Below are 18003 nucleotides of genomic sequence, written 5' to 3'. Positions count from 1 at the left end.
TAAAATTCAATCGAAAAGTAGATTGAATTTTGACTTGAGATAACAATTGTCATTATAGTTAAGTGTAGTAGGCATAATATGACAGTTGAAATTTAAATACTCAAAGAGTCCTGCTGTTTCGGCTATAAAAACTAACCTTTCAATAAACTTAACCGATCGTCTAACTTAGTTTCATTTTAAGTAATGCTTAACCTTAATAATATATTTTATATTTCTAGGTTTGCTCCGAGAGTAGCGCCAGCGAGTCGTCCCTAGAATCCTCCAGCGGTTACGGCAGCCAAGGAGCCTTTGCTGCTGAGGAGCACGCTCACCAGCACCTGATACAGCATCAAGATGGTAAGTTACAGCGGTACAAGGATCTTTAAAATGCCGCCATTTTGTAAAAATTGGCAAACATATCTTAGTAGGCCCCTAGACGATCAATCTTATTGTGCAATATCATTGAACAATATTATTGAACAAGTTATTTGACAATAACATTGAAAGGCGGGCGCGTTCAATATCGACTCGTCTAGAGTTGATATTGAACGCGGCCCGCCTTTCAATAATATTACAAAATTCGTGACACTGCACAATAAAATTTATCGTCTAGGGGCCCGCTAAAAGTTCACTGCTGCAAGGATCTTTAAGCGAACACAGCCATCTTGTAAAACGTAGCAAACAGAAACTTTAAAGATCTTTTTGTAGTACTGTACTTAAAAGATCTTTTAGCTGACGCCGCCATTTTGTACAAAAAGTAAGTCTGCCATCTTGTGAAACTTGGCAAACAGCTGTTCCAAAAACTTGCTCATTGTCATCCAAATATATCTGCATGTAGCCGAAGTCAGAACTAACGCTGGCGTTTTTTGAGGGAAAGCTGTTTTGCAAAGATTGCCTCGTATCAATGTCATACAAGTTCCAAAAGATCCTTGTAGGTGTGTAGCTGTTGATCACGGAATATATAACACTAGCGGAAAGGGCATATGGGCGTGGCCCGCGTGCCATAGTTATGTCCAGCTGGACATAACTTAACTCGCACGCAAAAGGAAATTCGTGAGTACGGATTTAAACCTTACGTTAGTTCACGTAAGGTGTAAAATTGCGTACAACTTTAAGTCTTATATAAGTTGAATAACTGAACTCGGTAGTCGGAGCCGGTATTGCTAAATTTAAATTCTTCTTTATTTCCAAAGGGTTAAGGTTGTTTTTACGACATTGTATTTAAAAAAGAAATCTCTTGTGATTGGTTATTTCTTTTGTGTGCGTAAAATGTTACTGTGTGAGTTTGGCGACAGCAGTTTCAATGAAACTTACTTGCTATAATGGTCCTTTAGTGTTATATATTCCGTGCTGTTGATCTTAGATTGACAAAGATATTTTATGTGCATTGATGTTGATGTGCTTTGAAATTTGTTGAAAAAATATGTATATTGAATGCGTTTGAAAGACTTTTAATTTTGCCAATTTTTTGTTTTATATTTAGTAACAATGATTACTGAGTTTTGTTTTATTCAGCCCAGCATGTTAGTGCAATATTTTTATCTATTCATTTTACATAACTCATAAGAATAACTTGTCCCATAATGATAAAGCCAATATTAGGACGATTAAATTGGGGACTTTTGTCCCCTCAAAAACCAGCCTCTATTTTTTATTTTTATTTCACGCTTTGCACGTTATGTTTTGCGCACTGTAGTTGCCTCGGAGATTGTGACACTGAGGCGGGATAGCGACTCCGTGGCCGCGGCTAGAGAGACCTTTTCCATATCACTGGGCAGTCTGGAGGAGGCAGTGAGGTCGTTAGACGAGGCCACAGAGGCCCCGGCGTACGCGACCATCGGGAAAAAGCCAGCGGTGCCCAAAAGGCGGCCGCTGTCTATGTCTGGTGAGTTGCATGGTTTGTAAATTTTTTTGCGTATTTTGTGAGACTATGAAATGTTATGTAAGTATGTAGTACTATGACGTGTCTGTGAAATGTTGTGTAAGTATCATAAAGTTAATATACCTAGCGGAATAGAGCAACAATCTCGAGCTGTCAAACGTAACCGAAATTGGTTTTCATCTGTGTGAAAAATGTGTGTACGTATACACTTACACAAGCATGATTGAACATGAATTCTACGAGATTAAATTGTCAAGAAAAGAGTGCTGCTGTCATGTATCACACGTCTCTTTTTACCACGAAGTGTTACTGATAGTGATATCTCGCTTGCTCAGGCCTTTGTTTTATCTATTCCGCTAGGTATATTAACTTTATGGTAAGTATACATTACTTAGGGCCAACCCACACGTACCACAACCACACCACATCGCAACGACAAAATGTCGTCGAGCAGTGGTTACGTGTAAATGGTGTCGCTGCAGCTTTTTGTAGTTGCGTTGTGGTACCGACAAAATGCCGACGTGGTTGCGTTGTCGCCAATGGTTGCGATGTGGTTACGTACGAAAGTCAATGAAATGGAGGGGGGGAAGAGCGCGGGTGGCGTGCGCGCACTGTCATTGCATCGACGCAACGTTGTGGTTGCGATGTGGTCGTATCACACAGTGGTCGACAACGACTGCAATGATGTGATACGTGTGAATGGTCTAGTTCATTTATAATGCGAAATATACGCCCGACCACGTGGTGTGGTTGTCGTGTGGTTGTGGTACGTGTGAGTTGGCCCTTAGACAAAATATTTACATTATTACCTAAATTCAATTTGTGGTAATAGGTGGCTTGCTTTGTTTTTCAAAGTAACAGATAGACAAGCAATAAGCGTACGTTGTTATATGCTGTGTAAATATTATTATCAGTAAGGGAGCAGATACTATTTCAATTCAACCCTACTACACTTAATATTAAATTAAGCAAATAATTTACTGCTCCCTTACTGATAATAATATTTACACAGCATATAACAAGGTACGCTTATTGCTTGTCTATCTGTTACTTTGAAAAACAAAGCAAGCTACCTATTACCACAAATTGATTTTAGGTAATAATGTAAATATTTTGTCTAAGGGCCAACTCACACGTACCACAACCACACGACAACCACACCACCTGGTCGGGCGTATATTTCGCATTGCGCATGCAAACAAAATATTAAATGAAAGTCAAACTACAAATAATGATATAACTAACCATTATCAAGATGAGTATTATTATAGATACAACAAAGTTACTCAGTGATGATCACGATGATAATATGTTAACGATGACGTAACATAAAGGATGGTTCACACTGTTCCAGCGTCGGCGTGGTCGCGTCGCGGGTCGTCGAGCTCGGGGGGCAAGCCGCCGCCGCCGGTGCGGCGCTCCTCGTCTATATCGCGACCGCAACGACCGCAGTACTCTCAGGTAGAATAATATTAATTACTAGCTGTTACCCGCGACTTCGCCGGCGTCAACAAAATGTAAAATACATAGGTAAAAAAATATTCTCCTCCTTTTTGGAAGTCGGTTAAAAAGTAGCCTAAGTTACACCTTATTACATCTGCTATCTGCCAATAAAAGTCCCGTCAAAATCGGTCCAGCCATTTCGGAGATTAGTTGGAACAAAAACAGCCGGAATTCGATTTTTATCGTGTTCTTTTTTCAAAGTATGGCATTAAGTTATTGTTTTAATACATGCTACTCAGCTGTTTTTGAAGTGAAAACTTCTTTAGTGGCGTTGAGCACTTTTGTGGGATGGGTAAAAACTGTGAAACTCGCGTCAGATTCTCGTGCTGATCGAAAAACCGTAAGACGGTTGGAGAGTAGTGTTGTAACATCGAAATCGATTAATCGAACAATCGATTGTTTTTTTTACTTTTGATATTTTTTAATCGATTGTAAGGGTTTCGATTAATTAAAAAAAACGATTTTTTAAAAATAGATTTCCATAAAAATGTGTTAAAATGTAATCGATTGTAAGGGTTTCGATTAATTAAAAAATCGATTTTCATAAAAAATGGGTTAAAAAAATAATGCACAATGTTAATAATCAAGTTTTCACTTCTGCCGGCACTCCCGGAGTGCAACCCGTCTTTTTTGTTCTGATCAAAATACACTTTATATCCTCAGATGAACACCTCAGACACAGACAACCTGCCGCCGCCGCCGGCTTTTCTGTTGCAGCCTGATAACGACTCCAATGCCGGTAAAATATTTTATATCAACCTTTGTTTTGTATTAAAGAAGCCACATTTGTCCTATGAAAGGATAAAAAATACTGTTACTGATGTCTTTTGGAGATCCTTTACTTTTAATTAAATTTTTAAACTATGATAGTCCAAAGTCATAGATGTTTTTATAGCGGACCGACAGACAGATCAAGCGAAAAAAATTCTTGTAGTACGAGGAAACTGTAAAAGTTGAAAGTAATAAAAATGTTTTGAAACATCCAGAAATTAATGTACCATCGAGGAAGTTGATTCCTATGCAATTGACAGACCAACGTTATTTGGTCGAATATGTCAATTCAATGTTAATTGTGATCCTGTCAGCTGGGTTTGACGTAACGCAACCAAATTACTTAGGTCCCCGATTTGCATAGGAATCAACTTCTCTGATAGTACTTTTTAATTTTCAGCGCATCCAAGTATAAACGTAGCGGAGACAGTGAAACAGCTCACCGAGCTGAAACACATGCCCGCCTCGCCCGGACTCGTGCGCAGGCAGCTGCAGAACCAAGCCAACACTAGCCCAGCCAACCAGACTGGCCAAGCCAACCAAACCAGCCATGCCAACCAAAACAACTCCCAAACGCCCAAAACTCCGATGTCCCAAAGCCCGAACCAACTGAGCACATTCCAACAAGCCAAGAGCACGTTCTCGTCAAATACGAGTCTGAATAGCACTGGGAATTTGAATCCCATATACGGACAGACGGGACACAGGATTATGGCGTACGTAGATAATTCTATCTACGGCAGGAAGAATAGTCTCAACAGCTCGAATTCCGACTTATATGGTGCTACGGGTAAGATGTATTTTAGCTACTTATACTTTTTAATGTATAGATTAACAATATCACATTAAAAAAAAAACTACGTCGAATTTAGTCTATTTGCGATACATCCGTGTCGTGTTACTACTGATTTTGAGACTTTTTCAGACAAAAAATTTAGTAAAAGCATAAACAGTGCGCTTAATTTATTTAGCGTACTATCGTGCGTATTATACATGACCTTTACTTAACACACATTTATATTTGTCTCTATTTTCAGGCATATACGGCGAATGTAAAGGTTCCCCGCAAGGCTCAAGCCCATCGACACCCAGCTACGGAGACAATAATTCGTTCTCAAGCTTTGGCCCCAGGGTCTCCAACGACTCGCATTACGGACAGACAGGTAAACATTTGAGGCTCTGTTTATTTTTCATGTAATTAACCGATTCAGTGCGGATCACACGGGAGCCGTGTCATACGCGTTTTTAACGTGTGGCGTATGACACGGGAGCCGTGTCATTTAAAAAGCGATTGTATCTCCCTCAAATTTCACTTTAGAAGGTTCTGCTCCAAACAAAACCGTCGAAATTTTCTACGTAAAACAAGCTTATAGACTTCCTCTCTGAATATTCTGTGAATTGAAAAAAGTAGGTGCTGTCTCCTTTTTTAGCCACCGTACATTATCCAAAATTTCTGATCACTAAAATTCAGACGCCCACCGGAACGTACTCTGTTCATACATTTTGTTCTGGACCCCACATACTATCAGAATTCTGACGTGTCAAAATATATGAGCGTCTGACTTTTTCTGATATTAAATTCGGACAATGTGCGGCTTTTTAGTAGTAAACTTTTAAGAAAATAAAGAAGTAATATTGGGAGTCCTCATGGTTCCCATCATCAGATCACCACTTTTGTGAACATGGTACCAACTCGGAACCGGATCAATCGGAACAAATACCCTATACAACAAAAGAAAAATTTTTAAAATCCGTTAACAAACGGCGGAGTAATCGTTGAACACACATAAAAAAAATATCCACAGCCAAACGTATAAGCTCCTCTTTTTTGGAAGTCGGATAAAAAATATTAACTACGAACTTCTTTAAATTTATTAACGAACGTATTATTTACTTTGGAAACCCAGATCTATTTAATATAAGTAGGTACTCATTTTTCTAACTTTGAAACCTACAAAAGGTTTGCAACATCTGAATAAAAAAATCGCTTACCTGCCATTTTCAGGTTTACACTTAGTAAAACTACTCGAAATCAACTTAAAACAACGAAGCCTTCCGTCAACAACAATGGTTTGGGTTCAATTAAATAAATTAAGTTAATACAAGCGTAAAAACAAAAAAAAAACCATAAAGCTTTTTGAACGTGGCGGATGACACGGTAGCCGTGTCATCTACTTCTATGGCGTATGACACGGCTCACGTATCACGGGAAAATTGTATGCCGCCACGACTGAAAGTCTTCAAAAAGGTGCGCCGCATTGAATTGGTTAAATTCAAATACTTATTACAGTTAGGTTGCTAAGTAGAAAATATGTCGAATAAACTATCGCTAGCTGTATCTTTTACTTGTAAACAAAAATATCATTGTTATCACCTGTGGAAACGTTATAACAACATGCCTAGTTGCGATGGCTGCAGATTTGTAGGTACCTGAATCGCCATTCGCCTACATTACTAATAATGTTCGTGTCAACTGTCATAGGCACTGAATGTATGACGTCAATCGAAATGACGAAAAACCAACTCTAACACAAAGGAGCCATAAATAAAATGGAGAAGACGCAGAATAACCTGACATGTCCAAAAATTTTTAAAATAAAATATTTATTTTTTGATTTCATTTCCTTCTAGGCTTCAAACTACAACAAGAAAAAAAGTACGCCGCCAACTGTATATACGCCATGCCGTCTGCCGCGCCCGCGCCCGCCAGCCCGCTCGCCACCCGCCGCGCCGCCTCCACGCCGCGCTCGCACAGCGCCGAGCGACCACGGATAGAACGTAAGTGTAGTTTACTGTGTGTAGAACAACACTAGCGGCTACAAACTACAAGACAACAAGTACGCCGCCAACAGGCTACTTGACCTCATTTTTTTCTTCATGCTAATCGCTTCATAATAATTCATTAAAAACTAATATTTTAATATTTTACACAGTAGAAACCCATAAAAATGTTAATTGAAAAATATGCCTTATTTATATGGCGCCGAAAACACAGTCCGCCATAGTGTGACGTCATACGTTTTGTATTTTAAGCTCTCTTTATTGAACATTTTTTTATATGCTAAATGTACGCGTCTTTAAGTGCCCAAAAATTATAAAAGAATTAAAAAAGAAATTAGAAATCATTTGTAATGTTGAAAACTTTTGGAGAAAAGTTTTGGCCATTTCATTTCCCGTCTACAATAAATGGAGATAATTTATAAAACTGATGTTTTATTTGAATTATTCAAGAAAATATATTTTAAAAATCTTTCTAGGCTTATTTTTATTATTTATGTACAAATAAACTTACATATAACGAGCGCGATAAATAAAAGATATTAAATTACGAATAGAATGACGTCACATCCAATTCGGAAGTACCGCAAAAGCGTTTTCGTCAGTACAAATCCTATTTTCATAAAATCATATTTTCAAATCGACTTTATTTATCAATCATATGCTTTTATTTGATGAAAATGGTGAAATACGGTTTCCTAGGCCAAGTTCTACTAGAAATATGTATTTGTTCAATGAAATTGAATATAGGTCAAGTAGCCTACTGTACATACGCCAAGCCGTCTGCCGCGACCGTGTTGCTTATTCTTGTGATTTTGATGACTGATATATTATGGACTCCAGCATACTCATTTTTAAAATGAAAAAATATTTTTAGATGGCGGTCTCATCGCTAGTCTGAGCGCCAAACTTGCGCCACAGTTGTCGCCTCGCACTAACCGAAGAACCATTTCGACTATCACACCCGCTGATCCGCCCAAGCCAAAAAGTAAGTAATTTTCATTTTTTAAGTAGTAATGACAGTTTGTTTGTTCGAATATACTTAATAAATGTATACTTAGGAATTGTACATTTTGCTTTTAAGTATGCCAAGAAATGTTATTTAACCTAATTGCTTTTGCGACCAAGAATACCTTTGAAGACTCTAGTAGCTTAGAGCGTGCCAAAGATGTACAGGGTGCAATTCCTGCCAAATTTTGATATATTGATCCTTGTTAAAAATAAAAATACATATATTTTCGTCGCTAGGGTCACAATAGACATAACGACCAGTAGTTCGACTGCAAAGAAACGGACAGGTTTCAATATCTGTCAAATTCGTCGGGTTTCACTAGGATTATGAACGGAATATGCCTCGCGCTGGCTGATATAATTTATTTTTAAATATTTAAAATAAAGATTTCAAAATTGGATTCTGACAATTTTAATCGCATATGTGCCAAAACACAAACAACAATACGACCAAAGAGGAACACGTCCAGCGAATATGTCATATATATAGTTTTAAATTCGTAGGTAACAAGTTAACAACCCTAGCGACGATTTACGTCAAATTTAAAAATTTCAACATCAGTTCTAAGTCGGCATACTCTATAATTCTGTCTACTCTGCTAGGGTCGTTACCTACAAATTTAGTTGTTGTTTATATTTTGGCACATGCATAGAAAACTGTCAGAATTCAATTTCAAAATCTTCATTTTAAAAATAAATTATATCAGCCAGCGCGCCAGCCCTTAACTTATCCTGACGAAACCCGAAAGAAATGACAGGCATTAATACACGTTCGTCTCTAAGCAGTCGAAGTACTGGTAGTTATGTATATTGTGCCCGCGCGTGCGCCTCTCCCCGCGTTACCCCCTCTCATTCCCTCGCGCCGCAAGTGACCGTTCTGCAACGATTTTAAATGGGATAAAAAATGTTAATAAAAAAATATAACACCCAATTTTTTTTTGGTTAAATGGATTCTCCTAATGATACCTAAACCCTGGAAAAAAATTGGACAGGAAGGTTTAAATTGCACCTGTATTTAAAATGCATGCTTTCGAAAAAAAACAACCTTTCTGCTGGTCCACTTGGGACTACATTTTCATAAAGTTTCTCAACTATAATTTCGTGTTACAGCAACTGGCCCAGCGGCGGCTCAAGCGGCTTTCCTCGACAAGTTGTCGGCGACTCTCCAACAGCAGCGCCGGCAGTTGGCGACCGCGCGCGCCGCCTCCGTGCGAGATCTCATCAACGCGCACGCACAGGTACGTACGCGCACGCAATGTGCACGCAACGTGTAAGGGTTAACTCCCAATGCAATGTGACGCGTAGACACCGTGAGCATTTTTAAATTGCATAGATTTTGTCTAACTTGTGTGATGTCTCACACATTAAAGTCTCAATTCAATATTATATTATTTAGAAATGAATCTCATGGCACCGACGCAAACGATTTATGCGCGCAAACGGACTATTATTCTCACATTATAAGCATTTTATTTATTACAGCCCGACCCACGAGTCTGTCACACTTCGTTAATGGAGCAAATAAAGAGAGGAGCGACGTTGCGACGCAACAAATACTGCAACGATCGATCCGCACCCAAAATACGTTGAATACCGCACTTAGCTTAACCGCCAAAGTCAATACCATGATTCCAGCTGTCAATACGATGACTTCAGCTGTCAATATTATATTGAATATTATAAAAATGTTGAATCTAGCTGCTCTCAGTTCATATTACCGTGTTGGTTCTTGCTGTCAATGCGATGGGTTCGGTTGACATTGTGTTGATTATAGCTATCAATACGTTGAGAACGTGTTGTACGGCTGCAGTAAGTTTGTTCTGGTTTATATCACAATGAACATAACTGTCAATACGTTATACGCAGAAATATGAGTTGTCTATACGAGTCGCAGGTTTGGCGGAGATTTTTGATCGCAATCTTACAATCTTCAGCGCTCAAAATGTATGTATTGTGCTATGTAATAATTATTATTGTAAAAATGTGTTTTGTATTTACAACCTGATTGATGTATCGTCGTGGACTGGATCCTGACTTATAATATTTCAGTGTCGTAATAAATATACCGAATATTGCTTTAGATCATGCAATTCAATAAAATTCAATTCGCTATTGTTCGATTTATGCCTTTAAAATAATATTATACAAAATGAAATGTTTTGTTTCGATTGTTTTCTGTACAATGGCATCAGACAGACGATTTAAAGTTTATTTGAATAATATAAGCAATAAAATTCCAGTGGGTATGATAATATTATATCTGTAATTTATTAAAATATAATATCAATGTATAAACAATGATGTTACGCCAAAATAACGGGATGAAACCGATTATTCCAATGGATATCTCTCACACATTTTATTCCAAAAATGATCGTAGAGGGTATCAGTGTATTTAAATCAATATATATTTTTAATTGCAATTTGCAATTAATTAATTTAGATTGTTACGAATAGATCCTTCGAAAAATGTTCTCTTTTCGACTGAATGACAATGTCATTAGTTATATGACGACGTCAAAAAATGCTTACTGTCCACTAATAAATATTGTAAGATTTCATAATGTTGATAGAAGTAGGCAGCTGTTAAATCTTTAAAATGTTCTGATGACTTGGATATTGTGTGATGCCTGTGTGAAACTTCTTATGACATAAGTAATAGGGGTTAGCTCACTGCGACATGTAACGCCACGTGGCGCGGATTTCTAAGATAGACCTTCTTAATTGAACTTTATTATCCATACAATAAGAAACACGTTTCATTGCAAGAGTTTATATTTCCAGCTGCAAACTTGTGCGATGACGCGTCGCGTTCCAGTGTTTATTGACCCTTTTATTAACAAACACGCCTGCTATGTGTCTATGAAATATGAAATCCAACCATCTGTGCATTCGAGTACGTGGTGTGTAAAGATTTACTATGCTTATGTAGAATTAAAGCCAAAAATGGATTTTATTAAGTGTCAACATATCTTTAAAAATAAGCATATCAGTCCTTTATTGATTGAAGTTTTGTCGAACTTACTTCTCATACTATGTATGCCGGTAGATATATACAAAGAAGTTATTTTCTATCTTCAAGACTAATTCTTCCGAAAATTATAATATATGAATGTCCATCTTTATACAATTTTGGTATAGCTTTTGTGGGTAGAAAATGTGAAACATTTTTGGATAAATGACGTCATAGACACGTTATACTTATTAATATTGTACTACAAGTCTTATAACTATGCTAATTATTGTGACTGACGTTTTTAGAAGGTGTGTACCTAATGTCCGCTTGATACTGACCTTTCTAATATTTAATACTGATTTTTTTATTAATTTTATTTACAGATTTTAGACTACTTTGTGTAAAGTAATTTTTAAAGTATGTATAATGTAAAACTAAATCGTCTTAAAATAGATATATAGGTCTTGTAATGGGTTTAAATTTGTAATGATAAATGTTTAATATCTATTGGCGTCATCTTGTGTCCGCCATCTTTTTCGAACTGTCAAAATATCTTATTGATACCATAGATTGCGTAGTTAGAGTAAATGACGGCTAACGGTTATTTATTATTTTTTTACGCGTAGAGCAAATATAATATAATAATAATAGTTGTTCCTCGAATTTCTGAATTATTTTCGAATTTTAGCTTTTAGGTGTTTAGTATATTGGGCTCTGTTGAGGACACAATTGGGAGTTTTATGGCGAAAATAAGTTGTTTCAGTTTTAATTTAATGCAAATATTACAATGATATACGACTCGACAATATGGCAACTAAGAATCAAGCAGCTTAACTTTTTATTCGCAGCTCTATAAGTAATTCGTTTGTGATATATTTTCTCGTTTATTTATGTATACTATCAGTATCTTGTTAAATTATAGTGCGAATCTGAAACTTCAAAAGTGTTCTAGATGTATTCTAGTTTCCTAAACAGTTTGCACTATAATTTCCATAGAAGAAACGTCGCACACAATATGTTTTATCATGATATTGTCATCATAGCTTAAAAATCTCTCATCTGTCCTCGACTGCGAGTCCTAGATGCACTGATATAATAGACTAAGTGTGTTTATAATGTTTAGATGTTCCCTGACATATCTAAAGCTTGTAGTCTACCTGGCCGACGGCCGCGGAACCCGATCAAAAAGAGTTAAGCTTCCCTGCGAAACCTTGCCAATGGAATTATAAATGTTCGTAATCGCGCGCATATATCTGTCATAATGGTACTCGATTGCAAAACGCTGCCAGAGTATTTTTTATATTGGTACTGCCATATGGCCAAGGCAACTTATATAAAACGCGCGGTTCTTGGCATCAGCATGCACTCAGGTGTAGCAAACCACTAAATGATGACGATGATGCACATTATACAGTTAATCGTGTGAGACAGTATATCCGCAAGTCACTTTTATGGTCCGAGGCATGAGTTAGCGAACATTTTATGACATAACAGAATATTATAGCGAACAAAACTAATAATCGAATATCATGTATGCAATTCGACGGGCGTTCTTTTTGGTCGGGTACTGTATATTGATGTAATCACACTGTCCATTTATCGACATATATTGAACTAGCATTCAGATGATTGTTATAATGTGTTTAGTAAAGTTTGCGTATGATTAAACGAATGTCTCTTGTACGACTGTTTTATTATAGCAACCATTTCTTAAAGGTACGACAGAAATGACGTGTCTGAGACTGCGGTCTGCGACAGGGAGGACTGATTATCATATTTTGATGAATTAAATTGTACTAGAGATGTCCCAATGGTCGAAATTCGACCTCAGATGAAAGAATAAATTATAATTTATATACTTAAGTTTCTTTCAACGCTTTTCTATTGACATTCTATTCAGTTATATTATTGTCAAAAAATTTACTTTATTATTTTTTAGACATAATTCGACAGTCTCAGATTAATAAATTCAAATGATCAGCTGCTATAGGGGGCTCTATATTTGTGACAATACATGTTTTGGTTTTACTGTAACCCTACTAAAATGTTTACACAGACAAAAGTTGATATCTTGATAAAATAAAAAGTCTGTTTATCTTTGTTTGACATAATATTATGTAAACCTCACATAACAGATAAAGACAGCAGATTTTATATATTTGAACGCTGCTTGAATTGTAAGGGGGTGGTTATTAAATGAAATAACACAATCTTAACTAACATTTATTTCACAATAAAATTGTATAGAAATCAAACAATTAAATGAATAATCAGTCTTCTGGCAGATATTAGCAAAATCTGCTACGATTTATAAATTAATATTTATAAATGACAAAGTATCCTACATAAAAATATTGAGTCTCAATAGCTACGACAATTTAACTAATTTTATACAGTTGTTTTCTTTAGGGGTTTTTGACCAACTTTTGGGATCAGTTCACATTGCAACGTGACGAGACGAAGCATTTAAAAATGAGCTATGCAAAATTGCAATAGGCAGATAAACACCGAGGGCGGTGTTGAATGCAATATGTAACTTGTGAAATAAATAAAGTTCCATTTTGAATGGCTGATTTCAAAATTCATTGCATTGCATCGTTGCGTCACGCGATGTAAGATGAATTGACCCTTAAGGCGAGACCGCATAAAGGAGTGAGCACACTGAGACGAGCCGTGCCGGGGCGCATCGCAAAAATCCGCCTCCATACAATATGTATGGAAGCGGATGCCCGTATCGCACACTGTGCCGGGGCGCATCGGCGTGGATTTTTGCTTGGCGGATTTCCGTCAATGAGACCCGCTGCGCCCCGGCAACAGTGTGCTATAGCAAGCGGCGCGCGGATGTGATGCGATGCGGCCCGGCAAGCCCCGGCTCGAAATCCGTCCATGCATTGCGCGCTGACCCGGCCCCGGCACGCCCTGGCACAGTGAGCGTTAAAAAATCCGTCAATGCGATGCGTCCCGGCCGCGTATTTACAAAGGCTATACCATTAGAGTGAAAGCGCAAACTGAACTGGCTTAGCTTTTGTTTGACAAAAACTTAACGAAACCCTAATCTATTATAGTACTGAAAATGATCGAAATCTCCTAGACTTTGTTAGCTAAATTCTTTCTAACATTGCAGCAACAAATGCTAGTCAATTTGATACCGATATGGTAAATAAATCGTCATCGTTAGCTTTAAAAATAGGTGGATAGTTACATGGAAATTATTATTATTTGAGTGACAAAAAAAAACTAAAATAAATTAACAAACGAACTTTTAATAGGTAACAAACAAGTATCTACACACTACACACTTGTTGAGAGTACAAATAATAATAAAACTATAATATTTATTCTGGCGTAGGTACCTCTAATGTAAAATACAAAACGCAAATAATATAATAATTTTTATCAAATTTACGATTAGCTTAGGTAGTATTTTTACAATTTAAACGTAGTTCGTAACAGTCAGTCTTATTTATTAGTATGGCACATAACATTACACAACAAAACATAAGATGAAAGATTAGACAGATATACAACCTAATCCTAAATAATGTTCAATGAAGTTACTTTAATGTTTTTTAGCACTTGCTTGATTTTTTTCTATATTAATACTTATATTGTATATTGTGAGGTGTTACGGCCGACCAATCGCGTTCGCGATAAACAAGTATAATGGTGGTGAGCCTCTACTCGACTAGGTTTTGTTCGTACGTAATGTTTGAAAATATGTCGACAAAAGCTTATCTATTTCAGTGAATATGCTGACCATCTATTAGAGTCTGACTCGTGACTCAAATAGTATAGTCTTTGTAAATACGCGACCCGGCCCGGCAATAGTGTGCTATAGCGCATTTTGCGCTGCGCTGAGCCCCGATCTGCCCCGGCAGGCGCCGACAAACTGTGCGCGTACCTTTAAGCGACACTACACTGTGGCGGAGCGACGCGACATTTCACTTTCCATAGAACTGACGTATTTTGTCGCAAAGAGCCGCTGCTGAGTAGTGCGGCTTAAGATGACTTTTCGATCTTTGTAGCAAGCATAAAGTTGATATACCTTGCGGAATAGAGCAACAATCTCGAGCTGTCAAACGAAACCGAAATTGATACGTCTGCACTCTGCGTGTAAAAATATGTGTACGTACTACGTATACACTTACACAAGCATATTTCTATTCTATGACCGATAGAATTTCAAGTGAAAATTCCACTTTATTAGAATTTCTGTTGGTCGCAGTCGCTTGCCGCGTTACTTTTTCTCATGAAATTTCATATTTGGCTGTGCCGTGTCGCGTTGCTCCCCTGCAGCGTAGTGTCGCCTGATGCGGTCTCCCTTGTAGTGTCTGTGGCGGTACCCACAATTCGCCTAACATTCCTGCATCGCGCTATCGAAGTTTTCTGAGCTTGTCGGTATATATACGACAGCTGAAATGTATCACGTTGGGGTCACCAATGTGGGAATAAGCGTGGTGGCCAAAGAAAGATCTTCCGACCGAGCGAGGTATTATGCTCGGTCAGGCCGAAGCCCCACGTGATACATTTCAGCTGTCGTATAATAATATATACTGACGCGCTCAGAAAACTTTGATAGCGCGATGCAGGAATAAACTAACTAAACACACTAGGCCGAAAATACGCGGCCGAAGTTCGACATGATAACGCTTGCAAAGCTCTACGCATACAATAGCGTGACGCGACGTCATGAAGTGTCATTGGCAATTTGAAATACATACATTGCCAGGCGTAATCGGCCGCGTTTTTTCGTCCTAGTGTGTTTACGACACTTATGGCTGGTTTACACGTATTAAGTAGATAAGTAGTAACTAAATTTTAACTTAATTTGAAGTGCCTGCCGGAAATGTGTCAAGTGACAAGCCCCGCCTGCCAACATAATAGAAAATAGTCAAATTTCTAATTTCCTTGTTTAGTACTTAACTAAATTTTAACTTGCTACTTGCTACTAAATTTTGTGTTTACATGCAATAAATAACTTAAAATTAAGTTAAAATTTAGTTAACTACTTATCAACTTAATACGTGTAAACCAACCCTTAGTGATGGCAGTGTGCCGAGTGTGAGTTTTTTGTTTGACATTCGATCGTGAACGCGTAAATTTGGCGTTCACTAAGATTTTGTATGGGAGCTGGGCTCACTCCCGTGAGCATCGCTAGGTGGCGATGTACAAATCCCATATAAAATCTTAGTAAACGCCAAACTCGTTCACGATCGAATGTGAAACAAAAACTCACACTCGGGCCTCTGTACAGCCAGTGTGATAACTGGCAATGTCCTTAAACTCTATATTATTAACTGGTATTTTACAAATGAAACGGCAGTTTTTGAAGTTTCTCAATTAGTTAACATATACTTACTTTATGTTTAAAACTATTAAATAGTTAAACACTAACTGATTTACTAAAAGTTTTAAATCTTTTACATTTTTACAAACATTATAATATTAAAATATATCAAAACATACATCGCATAGCAAACTGAGATTAGAGTCCAGACAATATATTTTAGCCTTTTGGTATATAAAAATTGTGATAGTAATAAAATATTTATACTTAGATACATATTTAAAAAATTTAAAGGCTACCTATACTTAGTTTGACAATTATTAAGATAGGTAATGAAATAAAAAAATATATATGAACAAGATTTTAAAAGCGATTTAACAGCCTTAAAAAGGTAATACATACTTTTAAGTAAGTAAATAATAATAAGTTATACTGAAACAAAAATCTTTTTATGTTTTGTAAAAACACTTTTTTGTTGTGGTGGTCCTTTCTGATCGTTACCTGTCTTATTTCTTTATCAGTTATCTGTGGTGAGGGGTACGGCAAATATCTGCAAAAATAGTGTTGTTCGCTAATAAAAAACCTAGATATATCTATAGCCTGCAAAGTTATGTTGTGCCGAATTTTATTTATCGCGCGGAAATACGTTTATTGACATAAAAACTATCCTGTGTCCTTTTTCCGGTTTCAAAGTATCAACATAGATACCAAATTTTATCAAAATCGGTTCAGCGGCTACTGAACACATTTTGATAAAATTTGGTAAAAATTTATAATATTATTTGAAAAAAGCTACTACTCCTTTTCAGACTATAATCGTGCGTCGTAGCGCGAAGGCAGTCCGCAGTAAACAGCCAACGTGCAATAATATTATGTATATAGCTTTGCTTTTAGTAGGTACAGCTGGATTTTCTTATGATTTTTGCCACGTGCCAAAAGATCTCTTATAGATTTGTCGACACTGTGCCTTTTTTTTGTTCATCAAGGGCATGCGTTGTAGCGCAGTCAACAGCGAACGTGAGGCATGCCGCATGCCCGTGACGCGCGTTAAAATCGTAGCGCTCGCTATGACACTTTTATTTGAACGCGGGTGAAATTTGACGCATTCAATTATTGAATATGCCAAACGAAAGTTGAATAAAAAGAAGGTGACGAAAATTGAAGATGAAATTGCATAATGTGGACCATAAAGTTAATATACCTAGCGGAATAGAGCAACAATCTCGAGCTGTCAAACGAAACCGAAATTGGTTTCATCTGTGTGTAAAAATATGTGTACGTATACACTTACACAAGCATGATTGAACATGATTTCTATGAGATTAAATTGTCAACGTGCGGCACGTGCCGACTGGACGTCAAAAAAAGAGTGCTGCTGTCATGTATCACACGTCTCTTTTTACCACGCAGCGTTACTGATAGTGATAGTGACATCTCGCTTGCTCAGGCCTTTGTTTCTCTATTCCGCTAGGTATATTAACTTTATGGTGTGGACATAGCTATTGGACGATACTTACTTCTTGGCACACTCTTCAGCGTGGACTTTGACACGCTGTCGCTGTCCTCTGACTCTGAACACATTTGAAAACTCGTTTCTGAAATTACAAACAATTGTTAAGTTTGCGCGATATTATGATCTATACTTACACTTGTATCGTTATAGACCAAGGGTCTTCGCCTGTTCCATCTTAATACTCGGGCATTTGAAAACCAATACTTATGAACTTTCAGAACTTTGCGCACTCCTGAAAAATATTTTAACACACTGAAAGTGACAGCGTGGTCTAACTACGTTTACAATATTATGTGCGTGATCTTTCAACAGAGCTTTTAAGC

At 37.2% G+C, this 18003-nt stretch overlaps 2 protein-coding genes across 4 annotated transcripts in view; one reads left to right on the top strand and one right to left on the bottom strand.

Moving 5' to 3' along the window:
• LOC121727687 (protein MTSS 1-like) overlaps positions 1–12561 on the top strand; it is a 164655-nt gene extending 152094 nt beyond the window's left edge. For 2 of the 3 annotated variants that reach the window (XM_042115654.1, XM_042115653.1), the window contains exons 16-25: positions 219–336; positions 1676–1864; positions 3216–3322; positions 4028–4103; positions 4536–4925; positions 5173–5298; positions 6767–6913; positions 7791–7901; positions 9035–9162; positions 9407–12561. In XM_042115654.1, the coding sequence (XP_041971588.1) occupies positions 219–336; positions 1676–1864; positions 3216–3322; positions 4028–4103; positions 4536–4925; positions 5173–5298; positions 6767–6913; positions 7791–7901; positions 9035–9162; positions 9407–9514 (1500 nt within the window). In that variant the 3' untranslated portion in view covers positions 9515–12561. The remainder of the gene's footprint in view (positions 1–218; positions 337–1675; positions 1865–3215; positions 3323–4027; positions 4104–4535; positions 4926–5172; positions 5299–6766; positions 6914–7790; positions 7902–9034; positions 9163–9406) is intronic. The other variant, XM_042115655.1, reaches the window with a different exon arrangement.
• A 4078-nt stretch (positions 12562–16639) lies between these two features.
• LOC121728110 (Down syndrome cell adhesion molecule-like protein Dscam2) overlaps positions 16640–18003 on the bottom strand; it is a 39520-nt gene continuing 38156 nt past the window's right edge. The window contains exons 30-31 of the mRNA XM_042116221.1: positions 17685–17762; positions 16640–16717 (exon numbers count right to left, since the gene is read on the bottom strand). Of these exons, the coding sequence (XP_041972155.1) occupies positions 16689–16717; positions 17685–17762 (107 nt within the window). The 3' untranslated portion in view covers positions 16640–16688. The remainder of the gene's footprint in view (positions 16718–17684; positions 17763–18003) is intronic.

Source organism: Aricia agestis, chromosome 6 (assembly GCF_905147365.1).
Source record: "Aricia agestis chromosome 6, ilAriAges1.1, whole genome shotgun sequence".
NCBI classification, from domain to species: domain Eukaryota; kingdom Metazoa; phylum Arthropoda; class Insecta; order Lepidoptera; family Lycaenidae; genus Aricia; species Aricia agestis.
The sequence above is the reverse complement of the archived record's forward strand: the minus strand, read 5'-3'. Positions and strand labels throughout refer to the sequence as shown.